This window comes from Enhydra lutris, unplaced genomic scaffold, assembly GCF_002288905.1.
Source record: "Enhydra lutris kenyoni isolate GAN:26980312 unplaced genomic scaffold, ASM228890v2 scaffoldscaffold3, whole genome shotgun sequence".
Classification (NCBI taxonomy): Eukaryota; Metazoa; Chordata; class Mammalia; order Carnivora; family Mustelidae; genus Enhydra; species Enhydra lutris.
The window spans coordinates 69094943-69117395 of NW_019154087.1; the positions used below are offsets into that span (position 1 = coordinate 69094943).

General features: G+C 35.0%; 1 protein-coding gene across 2 annotated transcripts in view; it reads left to right on the forward strand.

Annotated features, from left to right (window-relative positions):
• The window catches only part of LOC111154722 (anaphase promoting complex subunit 10), a 285704-nt gene that overhangs the window by 101566 nt on the left and 161685 nt on the right, over window positions 1–22453 (forward strand). Inside the window, exon 4 of one of the 2 annotated variants that reach the window (XM_022514593.1) lies at window positions 1515–1922. The exons of the other annotated variant lie outside the window; for it this stretch is intronic. Within the exon in view, the coding sequence (XP_022370301.1) occupies window positions 1515–1745 (231 nt within the window). The 3' untranslated portion in view covers window positions 1746–1922. Of the gene's footprint in view, window positions 1–1514; window positions 1923–22453 lie in introns of those variants that run through there. 2 annotated transcript variants of the gene reach the window in all.

Consider the following 22453-nt stretch of genomic DNA (forward strand, 5'->3'; position numbering starts at 1 on the left):
GAGGTTCCATTATTCTGCTTATCATATCTTTCTTTTATTTAGAATCATTAAATGCCAGAGCTGGAAGGGACACTTTGATGATAACTTGTGCAATTACTTTATTTTATACTTGAGGAAACTGACTGAAACAAATGAAGGTTGTTTGTCCACCTCTGAGCTTGTTTTAAGGTTAGGAAGAAGGCCTTATTCATGTTTTGTATGCTTAAATATACTTAGAAAAATACCTTGAACATTTTAAGTATTCAATAACTATTTGTTACCTAGTTGAGTAAAAGGCTAGTGATGGAAAACAGATATATCTGGTCCACTTTAAGTTAGTGCTAATGCAAATTTAATAAACAACAACAACAACAACAAAAACCACTGACTAAAAATACCACAAGGAGTAAAGATTTATTCATTCTTACATTCTGTAGTTAAAAGGAGATATCATTCATTCTTAAAAATAATTACCCTTTTTAGGATTCCTTTTCTCTTTATCTTGTCCACATCTCTACTATTGTCAACCCACCCTTCTCTATAAAAAAGTGAATGTAAGAATGAAGAAAGAAGAAGGAGGGAAAGAAGGAAGAAGGGAAGGAGGTGGGGGGGAAGAGAGAAGAGAAAAATGAAAAAGAATGAAAGAAAGAAAAAAGAGGGAGAAAGGGAAGGAAAAGAAGAAGACACAGTGGTGTTCACTTAATTGTTTTGTAGAATAATGCATGGAATCCAGATTTAGATTCTTTGATACTGCTATTTGGCTGTGTTGATAGGTAAACCTAGATTTTTGGTGATGTGTATAGTTTATATGTGTTCAATAATTAAGGTAACTTAGAAATCAATATTTATCTTTTAAAAACTATTTCATAACTTTAGAAGAACTTTTAGAAACTTAGGTTTACCTTTTGACTTTTGATTTTTTCCCCCTTGTTAAGAAAGGATTGTTTGATTAAAATAAAATTAAGAATTAAAAAAATTTATCTGGCATTTCTTATTAAAAATCTAGGTTTTAGATTTAGAGTATTATGCAGACTAGATAAATCACTACTGTTGTTCAAGAAACAAAGTTTTGGTTTTTTTTAATGATTGTGTTTTTTGTTAATATTCTTATAGTTTATATAGAATCTAATTTATTATTAAATGTGTTCAGGTATATTAGGTATGGTCCTTGAAATAAAGTATACCTGAAGCATAATGTTAGATTCTTTTCCTACTTACATCAACATGGTCTTCCATTGGCTATATACGTGTATACGTGTCTGATTCAAAACTTGTATGTTATACAAGTTTCTATAAACACTAAGACTGCATACATCTATTTTTATTTTGTCTCCTAATGTGGTACATGTAGAGTGCTTATTAGCAAGTGTAAAAATGGACCATGATGTAAAAGTGCCAAATAAGTGGTAATGGGTTTTTATCATATTGTCATTCTCTCAATGAGCAAATGGTTAATTATAAGTCAACTTTAGAATGCGTTCATCATAGTATACTTACTGGGTGAGAACATAATCTGACTTCTGTTTTCTTGGCAGCAACTTGAATTGGTGGAACCAAGTGGCTGGATTCATGTACCCTTAACTGATAATCATAAGAAGCCAACTCGCACATTCATGATACAGATTGCAGTTCTAGCCAATCATCAAAATGGAAGAGACACCCACATGAGACAAATTAAAATATACACACCAGTGGAAGAGAGCTCCATTGGTAAATTTCCTAGATGTACAACTATCGATTTCATGATGTATCGTTCCATAAGGTGACCTTAATACAGAACAAAAGTCATTAAACATATCTTTGTTTTATCTCGTCAGTAAATATTATATCTGGAATCTTTATTGAAAACATCAGTTATTTTGCAATTTTGTATGCATTGAAGAGTATTTTATTGTAACTTTAATAAATAGATTTTGGGTCATATAATTTTTATTTTCTTTAACATATAATGAAGCTCACATATTTTACATTATTAAAAAAGGATTTAAAGCCAATCATTAAATTTTTCATTATATCAAAAGAAAAACAATTGAACTGAAAATTTTAAGAGGTAACATAACTTTTTACCAACTAAGTGATTATTGTGAATGTCCATTAGAGTAATGGTTTATTTCGTGTTTGGAAACAATACTATGTTTTATCAATAAATACTATCTTTAATAGGCCAAAATTCTTCTTCTTCTTCTTCTTTTTTTTTTTCTTTCTAGAGGAAGCTTATTCTTTTAATACTGGGCCTTTTAAAAAACAATGTCAAAATAGGCTTAGCATGAGAACCATTCTGATTTGGAGAACATAGTTAATTGTGTTGTAATTACTTCCATGAAATACTTTTAATCCCAGGGTTCTCTGCATCCTGATACTGGGTCAGAGATTGCCAGTATCATCTGCTACTTATCCCAGTTCTAGTGCTGCTTATAGAAGAGTTCAATTCAAATTTGTGTCTGACACTAAAGCATTCCTTGAGGGATAATGTGTCTCATAAAAATTTTTAAAATGTATGAGATTGTTCTTTGTACACAAAAATATTTTAAAGGGGCTTAAATGTGTTTTCTTTCCATGGTTTAAAATGAGTAGATTTGATTCTCTATGGTTTTTTCTGCCTTGTATCTATTACTTTTTAGGAGGATGATTATTTAGCCACAGAACTTCTCCAGCTTAGTTCTTATTTGGGAAAGACTCCTTGGTGGTTTTTGCATTGCTGAAGTCTGAAGTCTTCAGACTGAAGTCTTAAATAGTCAAGTTTTCATTCTTCTTTTTTTAATTGAAGTATAGTTAACATACAATGTTATATTTGTTTCAGGTGTATAACAAAGTGATTTAACAATTCTATATGTTGCTCAGTGCTCACCATACAAAGTTACTGCAATGTTATTGACTGTATTTTCTATGCTGCACTTTTTATCTCCAGGACTTATTTTATATCTGAAAGTCTGGATCTCTTAATCCCTTTTACCTATTTCACCCATCCCCCTAATCCCCTCCCCTCTGGCAACCACCAGTGTGTTCTCTGAATTTAAGAGTTTTGTTTTGTTTTGTAGACTACACCTGTAAGTGGAAATCAGATGGTCTTTGTCTTTCTCTGTTTGACTTACTTCACTTAGCATAATACTCTCTAGGTCCCTACATATTGTGGATGGCAAGATCTCATTCTTTTTTATGGCTGAGTAACATTCCATCCTGTGTATTTATATAGCACATCTTCTTTATTCATCTGCTGATGGACACTTGGATTGCTTCCATATCTTGGCTATTGTTAATAAGTCTGCTTTAAAACATAGGGATGCATATATCTTTTTGAATTTAATATTTTTCTTTTCTTTGAGTAAATACCCAGTAGTGAAATTGCTGGATCTTATGGTAATTCTTTTTTTTTTTTTTTTTTTTTTTTTTTTTGGGTAGAGATTTTATCTATTTATTTGATACAGAGAGTGAGAGAGAGAGCATGAGTGTGGGGTAGGGACAGAAGGACAGGGAGAAACAGACTCCCCACTGAGTAAGAAGCCTGATACGGGGCCCAATCCCAGGACCCCGAGATTATGATCTGAGCAGAAGGCAGACGCTTAACAGACTGAGCCACCCAGGCACCCCATGTTAGTTCTATTTTTAATTTTTTGAGGATCCTTGATATTGTTTTCTACAATGGTTGCATCAATTTACATTCCTACCAACAATGCATAAGGGTTCCCTTTTCTCCACATTCTTGTCAACACTAGTTACTTCTTGTCTTTTTGATAATAGCCATTCTGACAGAAATGAAGTGATATCTCATTGTGGTTTTGATTTGCATTTCCTGGATGATTAGTGATGTCTAGCATCTATTCATATATCTGTTGGTTATCTGTATGTCTTCTTTAGAAACATGTCTAGTCAGGTCCCTTTTTTTTAAATTATTAAAAAAAATTTTTTTTAAATTAACATTCTTATTTGCCCCAGGGGTACAGGTCTGTGACTCATCAGGCTTACACATTTCACAGCACTCACCATAGCACGTACCCTCCCCAATGTCCATCACTCAGCTACCCTATCCCTAACCCCACCACCAGCAACCCTCAGTTTGTTTTGTGAGATTAAGAGTCTTTTATGGTTTGTCTGCTTCCTGATCCCATCTTGTTTCATTTTTCCTTCCTCCTTTTTTTTTTTCTTTTAAGATTTTATTTATCTACTTAGAGCATGAGAGAAAGCAAGAGCACAGGCAGGGGGAAGGCGTAGAGGGAGACGCAGACTCCCTGCTGAACAGGGAGCCCAACGTGTGCCTCGATCCCAGGGCCCTGGGATCATGACCTGAGGCAAAGATGGACGCTTAACCGACTGAGCCACCCAGGTGCCCCTTTGCCCATTTTTTAATTGTATTGTGTGTTTTTTGGCATTGGTTGTATAAGTTCTTTATATATTTTGGATATTACCTCCTTATTGGATATATCATGTGCAAATATCTTCTCTCATTCCATAGATTGCCTATTTGTTTTATTGCTGGTTTCCTTATCTGTATAAAAGCTTTTTATTTTGATGTAGTCCTAATATTTTATTTTTGCTTTTGTTTTCCTTGCCTGAGGAGAAAAATCCATAAATATATTGCTAAGGCCAGTGTTCACATTGATCCCACAGATTACTGCCTATGTTTTCAGGTCTCACATTTAGGTCTTTAATCCATTAAACAGTAAAGTTTAGAAAATAATTATTTGTATGCTTTATTCTGGCAAAAAGTACTAATTTACATGGATAATCTAAAAAAGGTCTTCACTTTTTCACTCAGTAGAATCTCTGCTGTTCTTTCTATGAGTTCCACAAAGAGTTTTATTGTTATTTTCATTTTGTTTCTTTGAAGTATGCATGGTAAGTGATCTATAGGGCCACCAAAAAGTCTGTAACCAAGACTTCATTTGAGATCAGCAAATTAATCCCAACATAGGTGTGGGATGCTGGAAATGGTGGAAGAGAGGAAAACACATGGATAGAAATTAGAAGAAAAGGAGGAAGGGGAACCTGGGTGGCTCATTCAGTTAAGCTAACTCTTGATCTCAGCTCAGGTCTTGATCTCAGGGCTTCATGCTGGGTGTGGAACCTACTTAAAAACAACAACAACAAAAGAGAAAAGGAGAGAATCAAGAAAATAATAGCAGTATTCACTAGGTACTGTACTGAATGTTTTGCTTTAGTCTGATAAGGAAAACATTCATGTAAACATAAGGTCTTAGTGTCAGAAATCTAATAAAAAGTACAGAAGGCTTTATTAGTAATAATGTTACTACTTGCTAAATGCTTTTTAAAATTTTGCTTAAAAGAAACAAGGAAGAGGACTAATTATCATTACATGATCCACTCTGTTATCTCCTACTAATAGTTTCCTAAGAGCCTCTTTTTTTTTTTTTTTAATTTTATTTATTTGACAGAGAGAGAGATCACAAGAAGGCAGAGAGGCAGGCAGAGAGAGGGGGAAGCAGGCTCCCTGCTGAGCAGAGAGCCCAATGCGGGGCTCGATCCCAGGACCCTGAGATCATGACCTGAGCCGAAGGCAGAGGCTTAACCCACTGAGCCACCCACATGCCCCTCCTAAAAGCCTCTTAAAATCAGGAGGGATTAAGAAGAATGTTGAGATTCTATTTCTACTCTATTCTCTCATTTTTGTATGTCAGCGGGCTGGCCACCTTTATTAGGCATGGGAAGATTTGGTAGCTGAGGATTATGGAGATAATAATTCCCTTTTTATAAGGATTATTTAAAGTACAGATAGACTGTGTATCTGATATTGATAGCATAATTATCTGAAGTAGTTGCATTTCTCTTTTAAAAGTGCAAATAATAACACCTGACAAAGGATTTGTATCTAGAATATATAAAGAATTCTTACAACTCAACAGTAAGAACACAAACAATCCAATAAAGGAAGCAAAAAATATGAACAGTCACTTTACCAAGGAAGATAATGGGATTGGCAAATGAACATGTAAAAAGATGCTCAGCTTCACTTGACATTAGTGAAATGCAAAGTAAAACCAGAATGAGATAGCCATTTCACAGCTGTTAGACTGGCTAGAATTACAGACTTTTTTAATAAAGATTTTATTTATTTATTTGACAGAGAGAGAGCACACAAGCAGGGGGCGTGGCAGAGGGAAAAGTAGGCTTCCCACCAAGCCGGGAGCCTGACATGGGGCTCGATCCCAGGACCCTGGGATCATGACCTGAGCCTAAGGCAGCTGCTCAACAACTGAGCCACCCAGGTGCCCCTAGACTGGCTACAATTAGAGACAATTGCAAGCGTTGGCAAAGATGTGAAGGAACTTGAACTTCACACTGATCATGAAGTTGCAATTAATGTATAACCACTTTGTAAAACAGTTCAGTGATTTCTTAACAAGTTAAATATATACCTATTATATGATCCAGTCATTTTACTTTTTGATATTTACCCAATAGAAAAGAAAGCATATGTCTATACAAAGAATATACATAGCTTTTTTTGTAATACCTGAAAACTGGAAACAACCCAAATATTGATCAGTAGGAGCATATATGAACAAATAGTCATATATCCATATAATAGAATACTGTACTCAGCAATAAAAATGAACAGTTAGTACATGCAACAACATGGATAAATTTTCATAAAAATTATGGGGAGAGAAAGAAGCCATACAAAAGAGAGTACATACTATTTGATTCTTTTTTTTTTTTTTTTATTCTAGAAAATACAAACAAATCAAATGACAGCAGATCCATGGTTGTGTGGGATGGGAGTAGAGAGAAGTAAGGAGTCAGGGACTATTTGGGGGAATGATAGAAATGTTCATTAATCTGATTGTAGTACTGGTTTCACAGGTGTATACATGTGTCAAAATTTTTCAAATTATACACTTTAAATATGTGCAGTTTATTGCATGTCATTTATACCTCAATAAAGCTGATTTAAAAATAGCATATTCTACCTGTTTCACATAGTAATCATTCAAAGGTGCTAGATTTGCAATAGTTCTGTCTTATTGAAAGGATCTGAAAATAAAAAATTAAGATTGAAGAGCCATTTTTATAGTTAATGAAATAGTGACAGCAAATTAATTCACTCATTCATAATCAGTATATGTTTTTGAGTATTGGACAAATTGTGCAGTTATAAGATTTAAATTTTTAAATTTCACATGTAATATAAATATAAGATACTTTCAGTATATGTTTATTAGCTGGGGAAATATGTCATAAGAAACTGTATGAAACTGGAATTTTAAAATACAGTGTTTCCAAATCACTAAGATGTACACCTGAAACTAAATGTAACATTGTGTGCCAGCTATACTCACATTTAAAAAATTAATTTTAAAAATTAGAAAATAATAAAATGAAATACAGTAGTTCATTGGACACTAATAAATACAGAACTCTAAAATGACTAGTAGATATTGGGTATTAAATTAGATTTAATAAGGAGACCAAGATAAATCTGATGCAGACCTTGTTTTCCAGTTGCTTATATCATCTATTAGGGGGAAATAATAGATCTCTCATGAGCCAAATCAGAAATTAGAGTGGTAAAATCTCTAATTGATGGGTAAGTATGTAGAGGAAGCGAAAGTTGACTTTCTGTTCAGGAAGACAGAGGTGAAGCTAAAGAAGTCATTGTGGAGAAAGTGGAGTTTTTTTTAAAGAAAGACTATTTGTAATATCTAGTTATTTACTTTTCAAGCCTGTTCTTGAATCCAGACTAACATTGTTTTTATGAGTAACAATTAATTTGAAACAGATGATTTGTGTGTTCAGAATTAAGTGATGTTTTGTACATTTACTCTTGTTTGAAAGTTTGCAACAATTAAAACACTGACAATCTTGAAAAGTAATTTTAGTTACTGTGCCTTTTGTTCTTTTAGCCATTATGACTACTAACTTAGTAATTAATTAATGTAATACACTAGATTAATACACCACAGTATAAATTGTTATGAGTGTAAACTTCTAGTGTTCCAGAAACTTGTTATTGCTCTAAAATTCTTAATAAAATGCTGGCTTATTATATATTATATTTAATTGAATTCTTGGTTACTAGTTTATTTTGTCAATTACCTTTTCAAAATGATAAATTTTGTAAAATGTGTTAAAGTGTTAGGGAAAATAATACTTTGTAGTAGTAGTTATGTGCAGACATTTTTGCCTTGAGCATCTTTTAAACCAAGATTACGTTCTTTTGCCCAGATTGTTTTGGCTTTTCCCACTTCTACTGTGACTCCCTAGGTGAAAGTACCCTCTGTTTCTTCTGTGGCTAATTCCATTACCATCGTTTGTCTTCTTTTGTTCTTTCTGATGACTAGAACCAGCTTACTATTTTGTACATATAGGCGAAATTACAATTGGACCAATTTAAAAGTGTTCTACTTATGAAACCTTTTTCTGGGTGAATTTTTATTTTAGGAAATGGTATTTCACCTCATGTATTATTGAAGCTCTAGCATTTACCATCTCAGTTGTTGTAATTACTGTGTTTGTGGCCATCAGCTTTCCACTGATGCAGTTCAGTGATCATAAGATATTCTGCCACTTTACATTTGTTTTTCTGATGTTGAGAGTAGATTATGAATCTCTCCCTGTGGTCCTAGAAATAATTTCCCAAACTGTTTTTATAGACTTTATTCTGAGACTAGCTCTCCTCTTTACCCTGGCATTCATCTATAGCTGGAGGTCCAGATTTTAACAGATCATTTCCTGTTATTACTACAGCAGTATCAAAATACTGATCATTTACCAAGAAGCAAAGTTTCCAAAAGACTGAAGCAGAGAGTTCAGCCAGCTGTTTGTTTTTCAACTGTTAAAATTTGTAAGAATCACATGTTAAATAGCTATAGCTACAAAATGAACCAAGGGTAGCCTAGGTAAAAAGAGTATGGTAGGAAGCCATCCAGCTCGTAAGTTATAACACACTCAGGTGTTTACTAAAGACAAAAGGAATTTTGCTACTTTTAAAGTGTGCTTATTTAGGTAGCATTCAGTAACTACTAGGAGGTGCAGGTAACCTGTTCTTTGGAAGTTTTATTTTATTTTTTTTCTAAGTCATTAGGGCTGTTGAGTAAAAAACCCATTTTTTTCCCTTGAAATTTTCAATTGTTAGACTGGCATTCGGGTATAATTTTGATTCTTCTCCTTCATCTTCCCATACTCAGTAATACAAATTCTGCAGATTCTTTCTCCATATTAATTATCACTTTTAGTTTCACTCCATTTATATCACTCTAGGCCAATTGCTGGACCATTGATCTTTAGTTTATGCTAAGATAAAATTATCCAAACAGTATTCCATCATATGGCTTTCTATAAAACCCATACTAATTCCACATTACCTATATAAATTTACCTATGTAAATAAACCCAAAGTCCTCTGGCATCCCTTCAAGGCCATACATCTTCCATGCCTCTTTTATAACCTTTTCATATTCTCAGACTTTTTGCTCTAGCCTAGCAAATATGCTTGTCTGTTTTATGCACACAACTCCCTTATTCTCGTTTTTACTATTTTATAGGTAATGTCTAATGGCCTTTAATGTCACTGTTCTAACAATTGATACCACTTTCCTAAACAAATGGGCTCAAAAGTCACTCTCTTGAATGCCTTTACTTATCTGATTTTAATCCTGTGTATTTTGGTAATTCTTTTGTTCTAAATCCTCTTAGCACTTATGCATTCTGCCAGTACTCTATTAACATATGAATGTCATATTGTGTATGTTGCTAACTCTTGAAGACAGACTCGGACAATGAATGCAATGATTTGCATTATTACAATTCTCAACATATAGTAGGCATGAAGTAAATACATTGTTTTTCTAAGATCTTGTATTGACATGGTTTTTATACCTTGTCTCATTTTCACAAAATCACTATGTCAGGGCTACGTTTAATTATGAATAACAAATCCCTGCTACAGTGACTTAAATAAGTTTTTATAATTTTTGTATATTAAAAAGTCTGGAGATCGATGTTTGTTTCATTGGTGCAACAGCTTAATAACACTGGCTTTCTGAGAATTCTTAGGTCATTTTCATGGTCAAAAAACAGTTGCTGTCATCTTAACTCTCACAATGGAATTGAGAGAGAAGGGACAAGAGTGGTACTGGCCGTATCTCTCTTCCATTATCCCCAGGAATCTCCCGCATGCTTCTTATGTCTTGTTGGTCAGAACTGGGTCACAGGGCTGTCTCTAACTTAGAGGCAAGCTTGTCTGGGAAGGCAGGGAGTGTGATTGTCATTGTTGCCTTAGGCAAACAGCTATTTTCTAGGGCAAAACACATCATCTCCCTAAAAAAACCCTAAACTACAAACAGTATTCTCTCTTTGAGGAATAGGGGAGAATAGATATGAGGTAGACAGTAAGCAGTATCTGCCACACACAGTCTTTCTAAGACTCAGCATCCTCATCTACAAACTGGAAATCATAGCAGCACTCACCTCAGAGGATTAAGTGAGATAATGAATGGAAGCACTTAGCACAGGGTGTGGCAAATAGAAGTATTCAACAAGAGTAGCTGGTTTTGTTATTTTGTCTTTGGTTCATGTGGTTTGATCCGAGAAATCTGTGGGGAAGAAGTGGCTGTTTTTCCCTTTTTCCCGGAGACTTCTGCTGGACTTTGGAAGATAACCACTAGTTCTGCAACACTGCCTGTATGGTAACCTGAGAACCCCTTTTTAGCATCTGCTTTTTATTATCTACCATATACTTATACCTTGCCATGATAGCATTTATGTAGAATTTTCCCACACAAAGTAGCAGGACCCTCTAAATTCTGTAAATTCTGTTATAGTGGGTGGGAGCTAAGACAACCTTTTTAGTTATTAACTACATTGTCCTTTTGAGCCCATGCAAGATATCAAGACTCTTATTTCTTGCATTTTTCAACCTTAGCAAAAAAAGAAAGCATACTTGATAGAACTTTCCAGTGTTGCAAGCTGGAGTAGATGAACAGCCCTGTAAGTTCTTTAAGACACATAATTCCAGAAGCAGGAAGTGAGTATCAAGCTAGAAGAGAAGCTCCAGCGCACTTACCATGTTTAACCAGTTCTAAGCCAATCTACTAGATCCTTTATTACTCCTGATCTAGGTCTGCATCCCTTAGCTGCTGGTAGCTGCTGCTTCTTGTTGGTGTCCTCTCTTGCCCCTTCAGAATTTTATGATAAGCACTATTTTGCTAGCTCCAAACTTGCCTCTTTTCAATGTTGTTCTCTCAGGCCACTATGAGTAAGCTTTCTCTGTTTTGATCCACTGAGTAGAAGTTCCTGTTCTAGACTATCTCTAATGACAACTGATCAAGTTAGTAATACTGTGCCAATTGGCTTGGGATATCTACTAAGGCTGGAAAGCATACATTTTATAAAGATTTACTTCGAATAATCCACAGTGTCATTTTTAAATTATTATGGATACTTGATTGCTCATTCCTATCAAACAAACAAAAAAAAGATGTTTACTCTACAATGCTGTGATCAATTATATTACTTATAGTTCCCAGGAGAAAAATTTTGCATCTTTTTTCAAACAGTCAACATGTACTATTGACTGCCTTAAATCTCGCATAGAATACAAAGGAGAAAACATGTTTCTTATTCAGAAGAAACTTACGGTCTAGCTGATGATGGCTAGGGATACACAGAGACATTGACACATCCTCATTATGAAGTAGTATTGAGTAAACCAGGTATCACCAATTTCTAGTGTACTAGTAAGGTTCTTATAGAAGAGATAGACACTCATGTATAGGAGGTTGTCTGAAGAGGCTCCCTTCCTTGATTCTGTACAAGCTGAGAAACAAATAGTGAAGATGAAAGCTGAAATAATTACCTTCTTTCCTGAAGGCTGGTGGATGTCTTTTGTAGTCTTAGCTAGTTTGGGTTTCTAATAATGAATCCCTAAGATTCATGTCATGGCTGGCTGCACACTGAATGGGGCAGGATGCTTTCTAAAAAGGAAGAGGATGGAGCAAAACTATATATTCTCAATTGTTCTTTGTATATTTACAGATAAGCTGTTAACCTCTTTGGGGCCAGTGTGACAGGCTGGAGAGAGGTCCAGAGTAAAGGAATTGAACTTCCTTCTACTTGGGAATCATCAGGAGTGGGGAAAGAGTATTCCTAAATTTACATTCTCATTCCAAAACATGTAGATTTAAGTAGAGAGAGATGAAACAGGGAGGCATTTTAGGCATGGAAAATTACAAATTTGTGGAGGAGTCAGGAGGTTATTTTCATACTGTAGTACAGTGGGGTGCTAACCTGAGTAATCTGTAACATCTTTAAGTTACAAGATGGAAAAAAGGTAGGGTAGGATGTGGTTAAAGTTTAATCTTACTCTTATAGTTTTATATCCATACCCTTATATAATTCTTACATTTAATACTATATTAAAACTTCAGAGAAGAAAAGAGGCAATATGGTTAGCCTAACACCCACTACCATTATAAATTGTAAAGGAGACTGTGGAATAAGAACCCTAGTTTTTGAAAGAGTTTCATATAAATTAAAATGTTCGAGATTTCTCTAAGATTATCTAATATTATCTAAAATTGAACCATGGAGAAGGTTATCAGAAGTTTGCCTAGGATAAAAAAAAAAAAAGGGTGGAAATCTGTGTTTTTCCAAAGGGCATTCCTTAGAGATTGATACTTGTGGAATCATTGAAATGTCCATCCAATTTGGATCCATTGTTCCAGGTTCCCTCTTCCATTCCAGAGATTTAGTTAATAAACGGAATTCTTAGATAATACACTTGTAAGCAAGACCATCAGAAATCATACACAGCTCCAAATAAGGCTCTCAAGTGGCCATTACAAAAATATTTGAGTTCTTGGAATATGGCATGTTGTGTTTTTAAACAGAATCATCATCAGTAGGAACACAACTTCATTCCTTTGGGTCCAATTTGTGCTTGTCTTACTTCTAATTACTTTTGGGTTCAAAATAAGAAAGCCTTATTTAAAACTAAAGAAGGCGTTGAGATAGTATTATTCACAGTATAATTCTTTTTAAAGATATGTCAGCTGAAGCATGAGATATACTAGTGATATGAAGAAACAAACAATGTAAGCAGTGTCTTGTTTTAAATAATAGTAATCATTTTTTATATACTCTGTAGCTAGAAATATAATAAGAGGAAATATTATTATTTTTAAAGATTTTGTTCATTTATTTGACAGAGATCCCAAGTAGGCAGAGAAGCAGACAGAGGGGGAGAGGGTAGCAGGCTCCCCGCCAAGCAGAGAACCCGATGCGGGGCTCTATCCCAGGAGCCTGAGACCATGACCTGAGGAGAAGAAAGAGGCTCAACCCACTGAGCCACCCAGGCGCCCCAGGAAATATTATTTTAATGAGAATTTCTGCATGTGAAAATTTTTCTTTGTTATTTGCAAGCTAGAAGGAAGTAACTTGGTTGCATAGGAATTAGATGAGCACCTAAGTTCTATCTACGATAATCTATGGCTGATTTTTTTCAGTTTTTTTTTTTTAGACTTTTTCCTTATATATATATATTTTTTTAAGATTTTATTTATTTATTTGACAGAGAGAGATCACAAGTAGGCAGAGAGGCAGGCAGAGAGAGAGGGAAGCAGGCTCCCCACAGAGCAGAGAGCCCGATGCGGGGCTCGATCCCAGGACCCTGAGATCATGACCTGAGCCGAAGGCAGAGGCTTTAACCCACTGAGCCACCCAGGCGCCCCAACTTTTTCCTTTTAAATTGTGTGTATGAAGCATAATGTATATACAGTAAAGTGCACCGAACAACAGCTCAGTGAATTAGATCAAGGTGGACACCTGTGTACATGCCTAAGATTAAAAACACCTCAGTACCTTGGAAGCTCTCTCTGTGTCCCCTCTCTACCACTCTTCTCCTCCTCTCCAAGATTAGTCTCTACCCTGAGTTAAATGGTACAGCTGAGTTTCACCTATGTTAAATGTAATATAAATTATGTACGTATGTATATGCAAAGGTAAAATATCTTTTGTGTTGGTTTTCTTTTACCCAACATGATTTTTGTAGTGTATATCCATGTTACTGCTTGTAGCTATAGTTTATTCATTTTTCCTGCTATATATGTAGTATTTTATTATAGAAATACACCATAATTTATTTATCCACCCTACTGTTGGTAATTGAAGTTTTTAGTTTCAGACTGTTACGATAATACTGTGTTGGAATTCTAGTGCTTGTCTTTTGACTCATATTGCATGTGCGTTTCTTTTAGATGCATGTATAGGAGTCGAATATCTCTCTCAAAGGGTACATGTATGCTCACTTTCTGTAGATAATGCCAAATCGGTTTCCAAAGTAGATGTACCCATTCATGTTTTGACAGCAGGGCATCTGAATCGCTGTTACTCCATGTACTCACGAAACTTGAATATTGTTGGTCTTTTTAATTTTAGTCACTTTGGTGAGTATAATGTTACCATAGTTTTGATTTTCCTTTCCATTAAAACTAATGATGTCAAGCTACTTTTCATGTTTGTTGACATTTGGATAGCCTCTTTTGTGAAGTATTCTAGTCTTTTGTTCATCTTTTTAAAAATTGTCTTAATTTTTCTTAGTGATTTATAAATGTTCTTCAGACATTCTGGATAATAAACCCTTTGATAGTTACCAGTGATGTAACTGCCTTCTCCCACACTGTGGTTTGCCTTTCCATTCTTTTCCAATCTTTTAATGAATAGAAATTCTTATTGTAAATGCGAACCAATTATCTTTTCCATGATGTTAAGTGTCTTTTGTGTGCTAAGAAATCTTTTCTTTTCTTTTCTTTTAAAGATTTTATTTATTTGACAGACAGAGATCACAAGTAGGCAGAGAGGCAGGCAGAGAGAGAGGAAGGGAAGCAGGCTCCCTGCTGAGCAGAGAGCCTGATGTGGGGCTGGATCCCAGGACCCTGGAATCATGACCTGAGCCGAAGGCAGAGGCTTTAACCCACTGAGCCACCCAGGTGCCCCTAAGAAATCTTTTCTGACTTGAATATCATAAAGATTTTCTCTTACATTATCTTTTAAAAGCTTTAGTTGCTTTGTTGTGCAGATTTAGATCTGCAATCCACCTTAGATGACAGGAGTTAAATTTATTTTTTTCTTCCCTATGTAGATATCCAAATGACTCAGTATTTGTTGAAGACTATCTTTTCCCATTGCTCTGCAATGCCACCTTTGCATTAACTCAAGTATCCATTTGTGTGTGGCAAGTTTTTGAGCTGCCTGTTCTTTTCAGTTTGTCTGTTCTTGTATCAGGATAACACTGTCTTTATTACTGTTGATTTGTAATAATGTTTTGACATCAAGTAGGTCAGATTCTTCTGGCTTGTTCTTTTCTGTTTCAACTATTCTTGGCCTTTTTCATTGCTGTATACATTTTATATTCAACTTACCAGCTTACACATACACATACACACTATAGAATTTTTATTGGGATTGTTTTGAATCTATAGATCAATGAGAACACTTTTCAATATTGAATCTTTTAATTTACAGAAGACTCCATTTGTTTGAGACTTTAATGTCTTTCAATAGTGTTTTATAGTTTTCTTGGGAAACATCTTGTATATTTTTTATGGAGTTATTCCTAGGAATTTGATATTTTTGATACTATTCTAATTGATACTTAAGTTTATTTTGGTAAATTGAAATAAAATTGATTTTTTTTAAAGATTTTATTTATTTATTTGACATAGCACAAGTAGGCAGAGAGGCAGGCAGAGAGAGACGAGGAAGCAGGCTCCCTGCTGAGCAGAGAGCCCGACGTGGGTCTCTATCCTAGAACCCGGGATCATGACCTGAGCCGAAGGCAGAGGCTTAACTCACTGAGCCACCCACGTGCCCCGAAGTAAAATTGATTTTTATAAATTTATTTAATAATCAGCAACTTTCTAACTTCCCTCTTAATTAAAATCATTTTTCTGTAGATTCTCTACAGAAAATCATTTTTCTGTAGATTCTCTACATTTAGATATCTCTAAATGATGCCAATTTCTTCTTTTCTTTTCCTTATATTTTTAATTTATATTTCTTATTATAGTAATTATGCCTCCAGTAATGTATGAAATAGAAGTCTGAGGTGTTAAATTGAACATTGAAAGCAGTCATTCTTACCTTGTTTCTGATCCCAGTGAGAAAGCTTTAAGATTTCACTGTTCTGTATATTTGCTTAGGTTTTAGGTTTTTTTTTTCAAGAAACCCTTAATAAAATTAATGCTAGTCTTTTCTATTTCTAGTTTACCAAAATCATTTGTTTGTTTTATAATCATGAATGAATACTGAGGCTATTAAGAGCTTTCTTGCACCTATTGAAATAACCATGTGATTTTTTTCTTTTTTCTTATGTTGAATTATATTGGTTGATTTTTACATGTTGAATAACCATCTTTCTGGAGTAAATCCAACTTGACTATAGGCATTGTCTTTTGTTATGAATCACTAAACTTGGTTTGGTAAAAATTAGTTTAGAAGTTTTTCATCCATGTGCACCAATGGTTTTTGCATCATGAGTGAGATTAGCCTATAATATCCCTTTTTGTATTGTCCTTTTCATGTTTTGGTATTGGAATTATTTTGGCTACATAAAATTGAAAGTTTTTGTTTATTTGTCTTCTTGAAGAATTTGTATGAGCTTAGAATAATTCCTTAAATGATGCAAAATTCATTGTGAAGACATAATTATAGGTTTGATTTCTAATTCTAAATAGATGAATTATGTAGATTTTTATACTTCCTCTTGTGTGAGTTTTGGTAATTTTGTATTTTTCTAGCACTTTATCCATTTCATCTACATTTCAGATTTATTGGCATAAAGTTATTCATATTGTCATTTTATGATTTGTTATAGTGTCTGTAGATCTGTATTATTAGATCTCTCACCATTCCTGATATTGGTGTTTTGTAATGTATTTTTTCTTTTTCATGAGTCTCAGCAAAAATGTATCAATTCTCTTCGTATTTTCTAAGAAAAAACTTTGGCTTTATCCTTTCTAATGCATGTATTCTATTTCATTACTTTCTGTTCTTTATTATTTTCTTTGGGCTTAATTTGCCTTCTTTTTCTGTTTTTGAGATGCATACTTAGATTACTGAATTCCAGCATTTTTCTTAAATATGCACTTAGAGCAGTAAATTACCCTTTAAGTACAGATCTGGTTGATCTTATATGTGTTGTTATGTAATTATCCACTAGCATCCAGTTAGAGTGATATCTATTATCTATTAGAATGTTTCTCTTTGACCCATGGGTTATTTAGAAGTACATTTCATAATTTTCTTTACAAATATCTGGGGATTTTCCAAGTATCTTTTTTAAAAAGGTTTATTTATTTATTTTAGTGGGGGAGGGCAAGTGGGAGAGAGAGAATCTCAAGCTGACTCCCTGCAGAACGTGGAGGCTGACGAGGGGTTCAATCCCATGACTCTGAGATCATGACCTGAGCTGAAATCAGGAGTTCGATACTCAGCGGACTGAGCCACCCAGGCTCAGTATGTATTCCATAGTTTTTGGTTGCAGTGCTCCATATATGTTAATTAGATCAGGTTTATTAATTATATTGTCTAATATTTTATAGTCAACTGATTTTTTTTGTCTTCTCATTCTGTCAGTTAATAAGAAAGTTGTATGAGAATCTTCCACATGATTGTGGCTTTGTCTCCTTTTCTTTATAATTTTGTCAATTTTCTCTTTATATATATTGAAGCTACTATGTTATAAAGTACATACACACTTAGAATTGTTGTATCTTTCTGATGAATCAAACCATTTATAATGAACGTACTTCTTTGTCTTTAGTAATTTATTTTTTGCCATAAATACTACTTTTCTGATTTAATAAAGCTGTACCAGTTTGCTTTTGATTAGTGTTGAATGTTACATCTTTTTCTATTCTTTTATTTTTGACCATTGGGGTGCCTGGGTGGCTCAGTTGGTTAAGCATCTGCCTTTGGCTCAGGTCATGATCCCAGGGTCCTGGGATCGAGCCCTGCATCGGGCTCCCTGCTCAGTGGAAAGCCTGCTTCTCCTTCTCCCTCTGCCTGCTGCTCTGCTTACTTGTGCTATCTCTCTGTCGAATAAATAAAATCTTTAAAAAAAAAATTTACAAATAAAATTTATTTTTGACCATTTCATATCGTTATATTTCTTACATGTTTTCTGTAAATTGACTATAGTTGGGTTTTGTTTTTTTTACTCAGTTTGGCTTTCTGGAAGGAAGAAATCTCTATGGCTTATTTGGAAGATATTGCTTCTCAGGGTACCTGGCTGGCTCAGTTGGAAGAGCATGTGACTGTTGATCACAGGGTTGTGAGTTCGAGCCCCACTTAAAAAAAGGATACTGCTTCCCACTTGCTCTTAGCCAAAAGGCCAAGAAGCAGTGAAAGAACCAGTGGAAGATAATTGCTTCTCAAACCAATGCAAGTAAACATCTAGGAGAGAGGTGAGAGAAAACTTTATTTTTTTTTTTAAGATTTTATTTATTTATTTGACAGAGAGAGAGATCACAAGTAAACAGAGAGGCAGGCAGGGGTGGGGGAGAAACAGGCTCCCTGCTGAGCAGAGAGCCCAATGCGGGGTTCAATCCCAGTCCCCTGATATCATAACCCGAGCCGAAGGCAGAGGCTTTAACCCACTGAGCCACCCAGGCACCCCAGGAGAAAACTTTAGAAAGTTAATTTTGGGCCAGATTTTGGAGGTCCAGGTAAAAAGTTTGGCCTGTATCTTCTTTCAGGGAATTCTTGAAGAGTTTTGAATATATAGGTGAGTGATATATGTTTTAAGAAGGTTAAATCAGTAAGATTTCACTGGAGCAGGAAGCATTGGAGGCTATAATGATAGATTCTGAAAGCATCTTAGTAATGTAGCATCTGGAACAACAGAGTTTGATACATAGTAAGCTTGCAGTGAAATATTTGATGACCAAATGAAAAGCTCAGGTGAAATATGATGAGGGACCAGATAGGAATATGACAGTAGAAGTGGCAAGAAATGACTGGAAATATAAAATAGGCAGAATTCTTTGTTTGCTTACATGTGGCTGGGAGGAAACTTAGGTAAAAGATAATGAACAAACATATCATGCTGAGATGTTTTTATAGTTATTATATGGGGTCTCAGAATAATAAATTAGGTAAGGAGACATGGTGACTATATTGATTATTAATTTATAAAGTTAAATTTTTATATGAATTTATAAAGTTAAATTACAAAGAGTTAAATATAGGAGAAAATTTAAAGATGAGTATGACATTTTTCTTCACCACCACCTTGTCCAACTTTTCAAACTACTGTGTTCACTTTGATGTGTAGCCCAGGATCCTCTAGATCAGATCCTATATAGGTGCTTGCCCCATATCAATGTTTTTGCAGATACTTTTTTTTTAAAAAAAGATTTTATTTATTTATTTGACAGAGATCACAAGTAGGCAGAGAGGGAGGCAGTGGAGGGTTGGGGGGCGGGGAGCAGACTCCCTGCTGAGCAGAGAGCCAGATGCTGGGCTTGATCCTAGGACCCTGGGATCATGACCTGAGCCGAAGGCAGAGGCTTAACCCGCTGAGCCACCCAGGCATCCCTTTCCAGATACTATTGACAAAAGAGCCTGGGTTTGCACATTTCCAAAAGGAGGCCATGTTACCCTAAAATAGCTAACTATTAAGTGCATTTACAACTTTATATTCTTACGTGGTGCCAAAGTAATCCAGTGCAAATATTTCCTGTTTCTGAGTTTGCCCTGATCTTCCCCCAAAATGCAATTATTAATCTTTCCTGAATGGCTACTCATCCATTTTTCATTTTTGTATATGTTAAGAAATGCAGCTTTGTGTTAGTTATTAGAATTTTAGGGAATTTTAGACTAATTAGTTAAAATATATGATAATTCTTCTAGTCATGATTATCTAGTAGTCTCTAGCAGACATTTCTATTGTGTTAATTTCTCGGGTTTTTAATCTATTATTTTTATTTTCTCTTTTGCCTTAAATCTTGGGTTATGAATTTATCTATAAAATTCCTGTGCAACTTGCGTTAGAATGTTCTAAAATAGTTTTGGATTTACTTCTGTGTGTACTCATTGGAGATCCTTGGCGTAGGACTTAGTTTTTCATAATTTTTTGACTTGTGGCTTTCTAGACCAAATGTGACATAAATTCAGTTCTCTTTTTGTTGTGCAGGCCAAGATTATACATTCCCAAGGGGTTTATTTTACTCCAGCACAGACAAACCAGTTTCCCTATTGTCCATTGTCTTCTTTTGCTTTGGTAGGTAGATTTTTTTCTTGCCCCAACTATGATTTTAGCCCTTCTAGTTTTATGCAGGGATCTTCATTTCAATTTTCCACATTGCAAGAGCCAAGTTCTCATCTCCTGTCCTTTGCATTACCTTAAAAGCCAAATTCCTAAGTTGTAACTATTACTCACCACCCATCATTAAGGCAAATGCAGAGTAGCCTACTCATTTGTATTGAGTAGCCTACTCAGTCCTATTTTTAGTTGCTTCAATATTCCTCAATCTTGAATTCTTTCTTCAATTGAGAAATTCTTCAATATTCCTCAAATCTTGAATTCTTTCCACATCTATAGAGTTTTTTCTCCATATATTTCCAGATATCTTTGATTTTATTTTTTTTAAGGACATTGCATTTCATAGTTGGAGTGGCCTTAAAATGGGGATGTATTTTCCCTTTTTTTTTTTTTTTACGATTTTATTTACTTATTTGACAGACAGAGATCACAAGTAGGCAGAGAGGAAGGCAGAGAGAGAGAGGAGGAAGCAGGCTCCCTGCTGAGCAGAGAGCCCAATGCCGGGCTCAATCCCAGGATCCTGGGATCATGACCTGAGCCGAAGGCAGAGACTCTAACCCACTGAGCCACCCAGGCACCCCTATTTTCCCTTTTTTAAAAATTTAATTTAAAATTATGACGTTGCTAGAACTTACCACATTATAAATTCTACTCAGAGGCACAAGGGGAATAATTAACTCTAAATATTGGTAGAAGACTAGCCTTTTATCTTGGTCTGAGAAAGCAACCTTGAGAATGCATCCCATGTAACTAAATAACACCAAATTCAGTATGGTGAGTACCTTAGGGTCTAGGGGAAAGAGGAATTAGGAATGAGATCATTAGGAGAGGTTTCAATTACATTTGTAATGTTTTATTTCTTAAGCTGAGTTGTATATACCCAAAAGTTTATTATATTCTCTACATTTTAAAAACATGAAATGCTTCATAGTAAAAATGTTTGTAAAGGGAATTATCATCATAATGAAATTGTACCGTATCCTTAATTTCACATGACAGAAGCTACATGGGGCATTTGTCATTGCATATGTATTTGTCAAGTGAAAAAATTATGATTAAAGAATAATTTCCTTATTAACAATAAGGAACTAACAATTTCCTTATTAAAGAAGTTGTTATTTCAACTACTGTTCACATTTAGTTATTTCCACATTAAACTTTGTTTCCCCACACCTGTTAAGAGTGTTATATGACGGTCTGAGTCCAGCCTATCCAGTGATTATGCTACTTCCAACTTGGGGAGTAATTCTAGCATTATCCAGAATGGCCACAGGTTAAATATGAATCATCTTCTATGCTAAAAAAAGGCCTTTTAAGTATTTTCACAGTCAAAATCTCCACTCGTTTTCTTTGTTCACATTCATTGCAAGCGTTGCTATTGAGTGATCTTGTTCACTCACATCTTTAGTACTGAAATATGAAAGGAAGGAAGGGCTGGCATGCAGAAGCATCCGGATTCTTTCAGAGGTTTCCTGAGGCCTGGTGTTCTCCTTGCTGCCTTGCACAGACTCCCTCCTGTCCTCACAGCGACAGGAAAAACAGTGAACACTTACCGAGTGCTCTCTTTGTGCCAGTCATTTGGAGGCATTCTTTATGTATTATCATAAATATCATATATATTATATATTCAACCCTTGTAATAATCTCATAGTTCTTATTCTCCCCTTAGAATGAAGGAAACTGATTGCTTTGACTAAATCACAAGGCAACTAAATGACGAAGTTGAATGTTTGCTGAAGTAACTTTTCTTCCTTTCTCTGTCTCTGTCCATACAGTATTATCTAGTGTTGATACCACCTTGCGGTAATCAATAATTTAATATTACTTAAGCATCAGAAACTTTCATGTGGCTGTGATGAAATGTAGGGTTTAACTGATTTGTATTTAGAAACAGTAGAGAAGAGGGAAGTAGAAGGAATGGATGAGCAGTCGAAGGCCAGCTGGGTCATCAGGATGCAGGAGTGGTTAGAGGGTAGAATGCCTGTTAGAATCAGCTGCCTGAGGCTGTGGTGGAGTACCTATTGATGTTGATGGTATGTGTGGATAAGAGAGGTATGCAGCCTCTGGTTTTACGTTTTCTGTCATACCAATGACTATTAAAAGGGCAGTATTGTCCTTGGAGTCTCACCTTTGACCTAAACAAATAAAACCTTCCCTCTCACATCACTACTGTGAGGAGAAGGGGTGGGGCAGGAT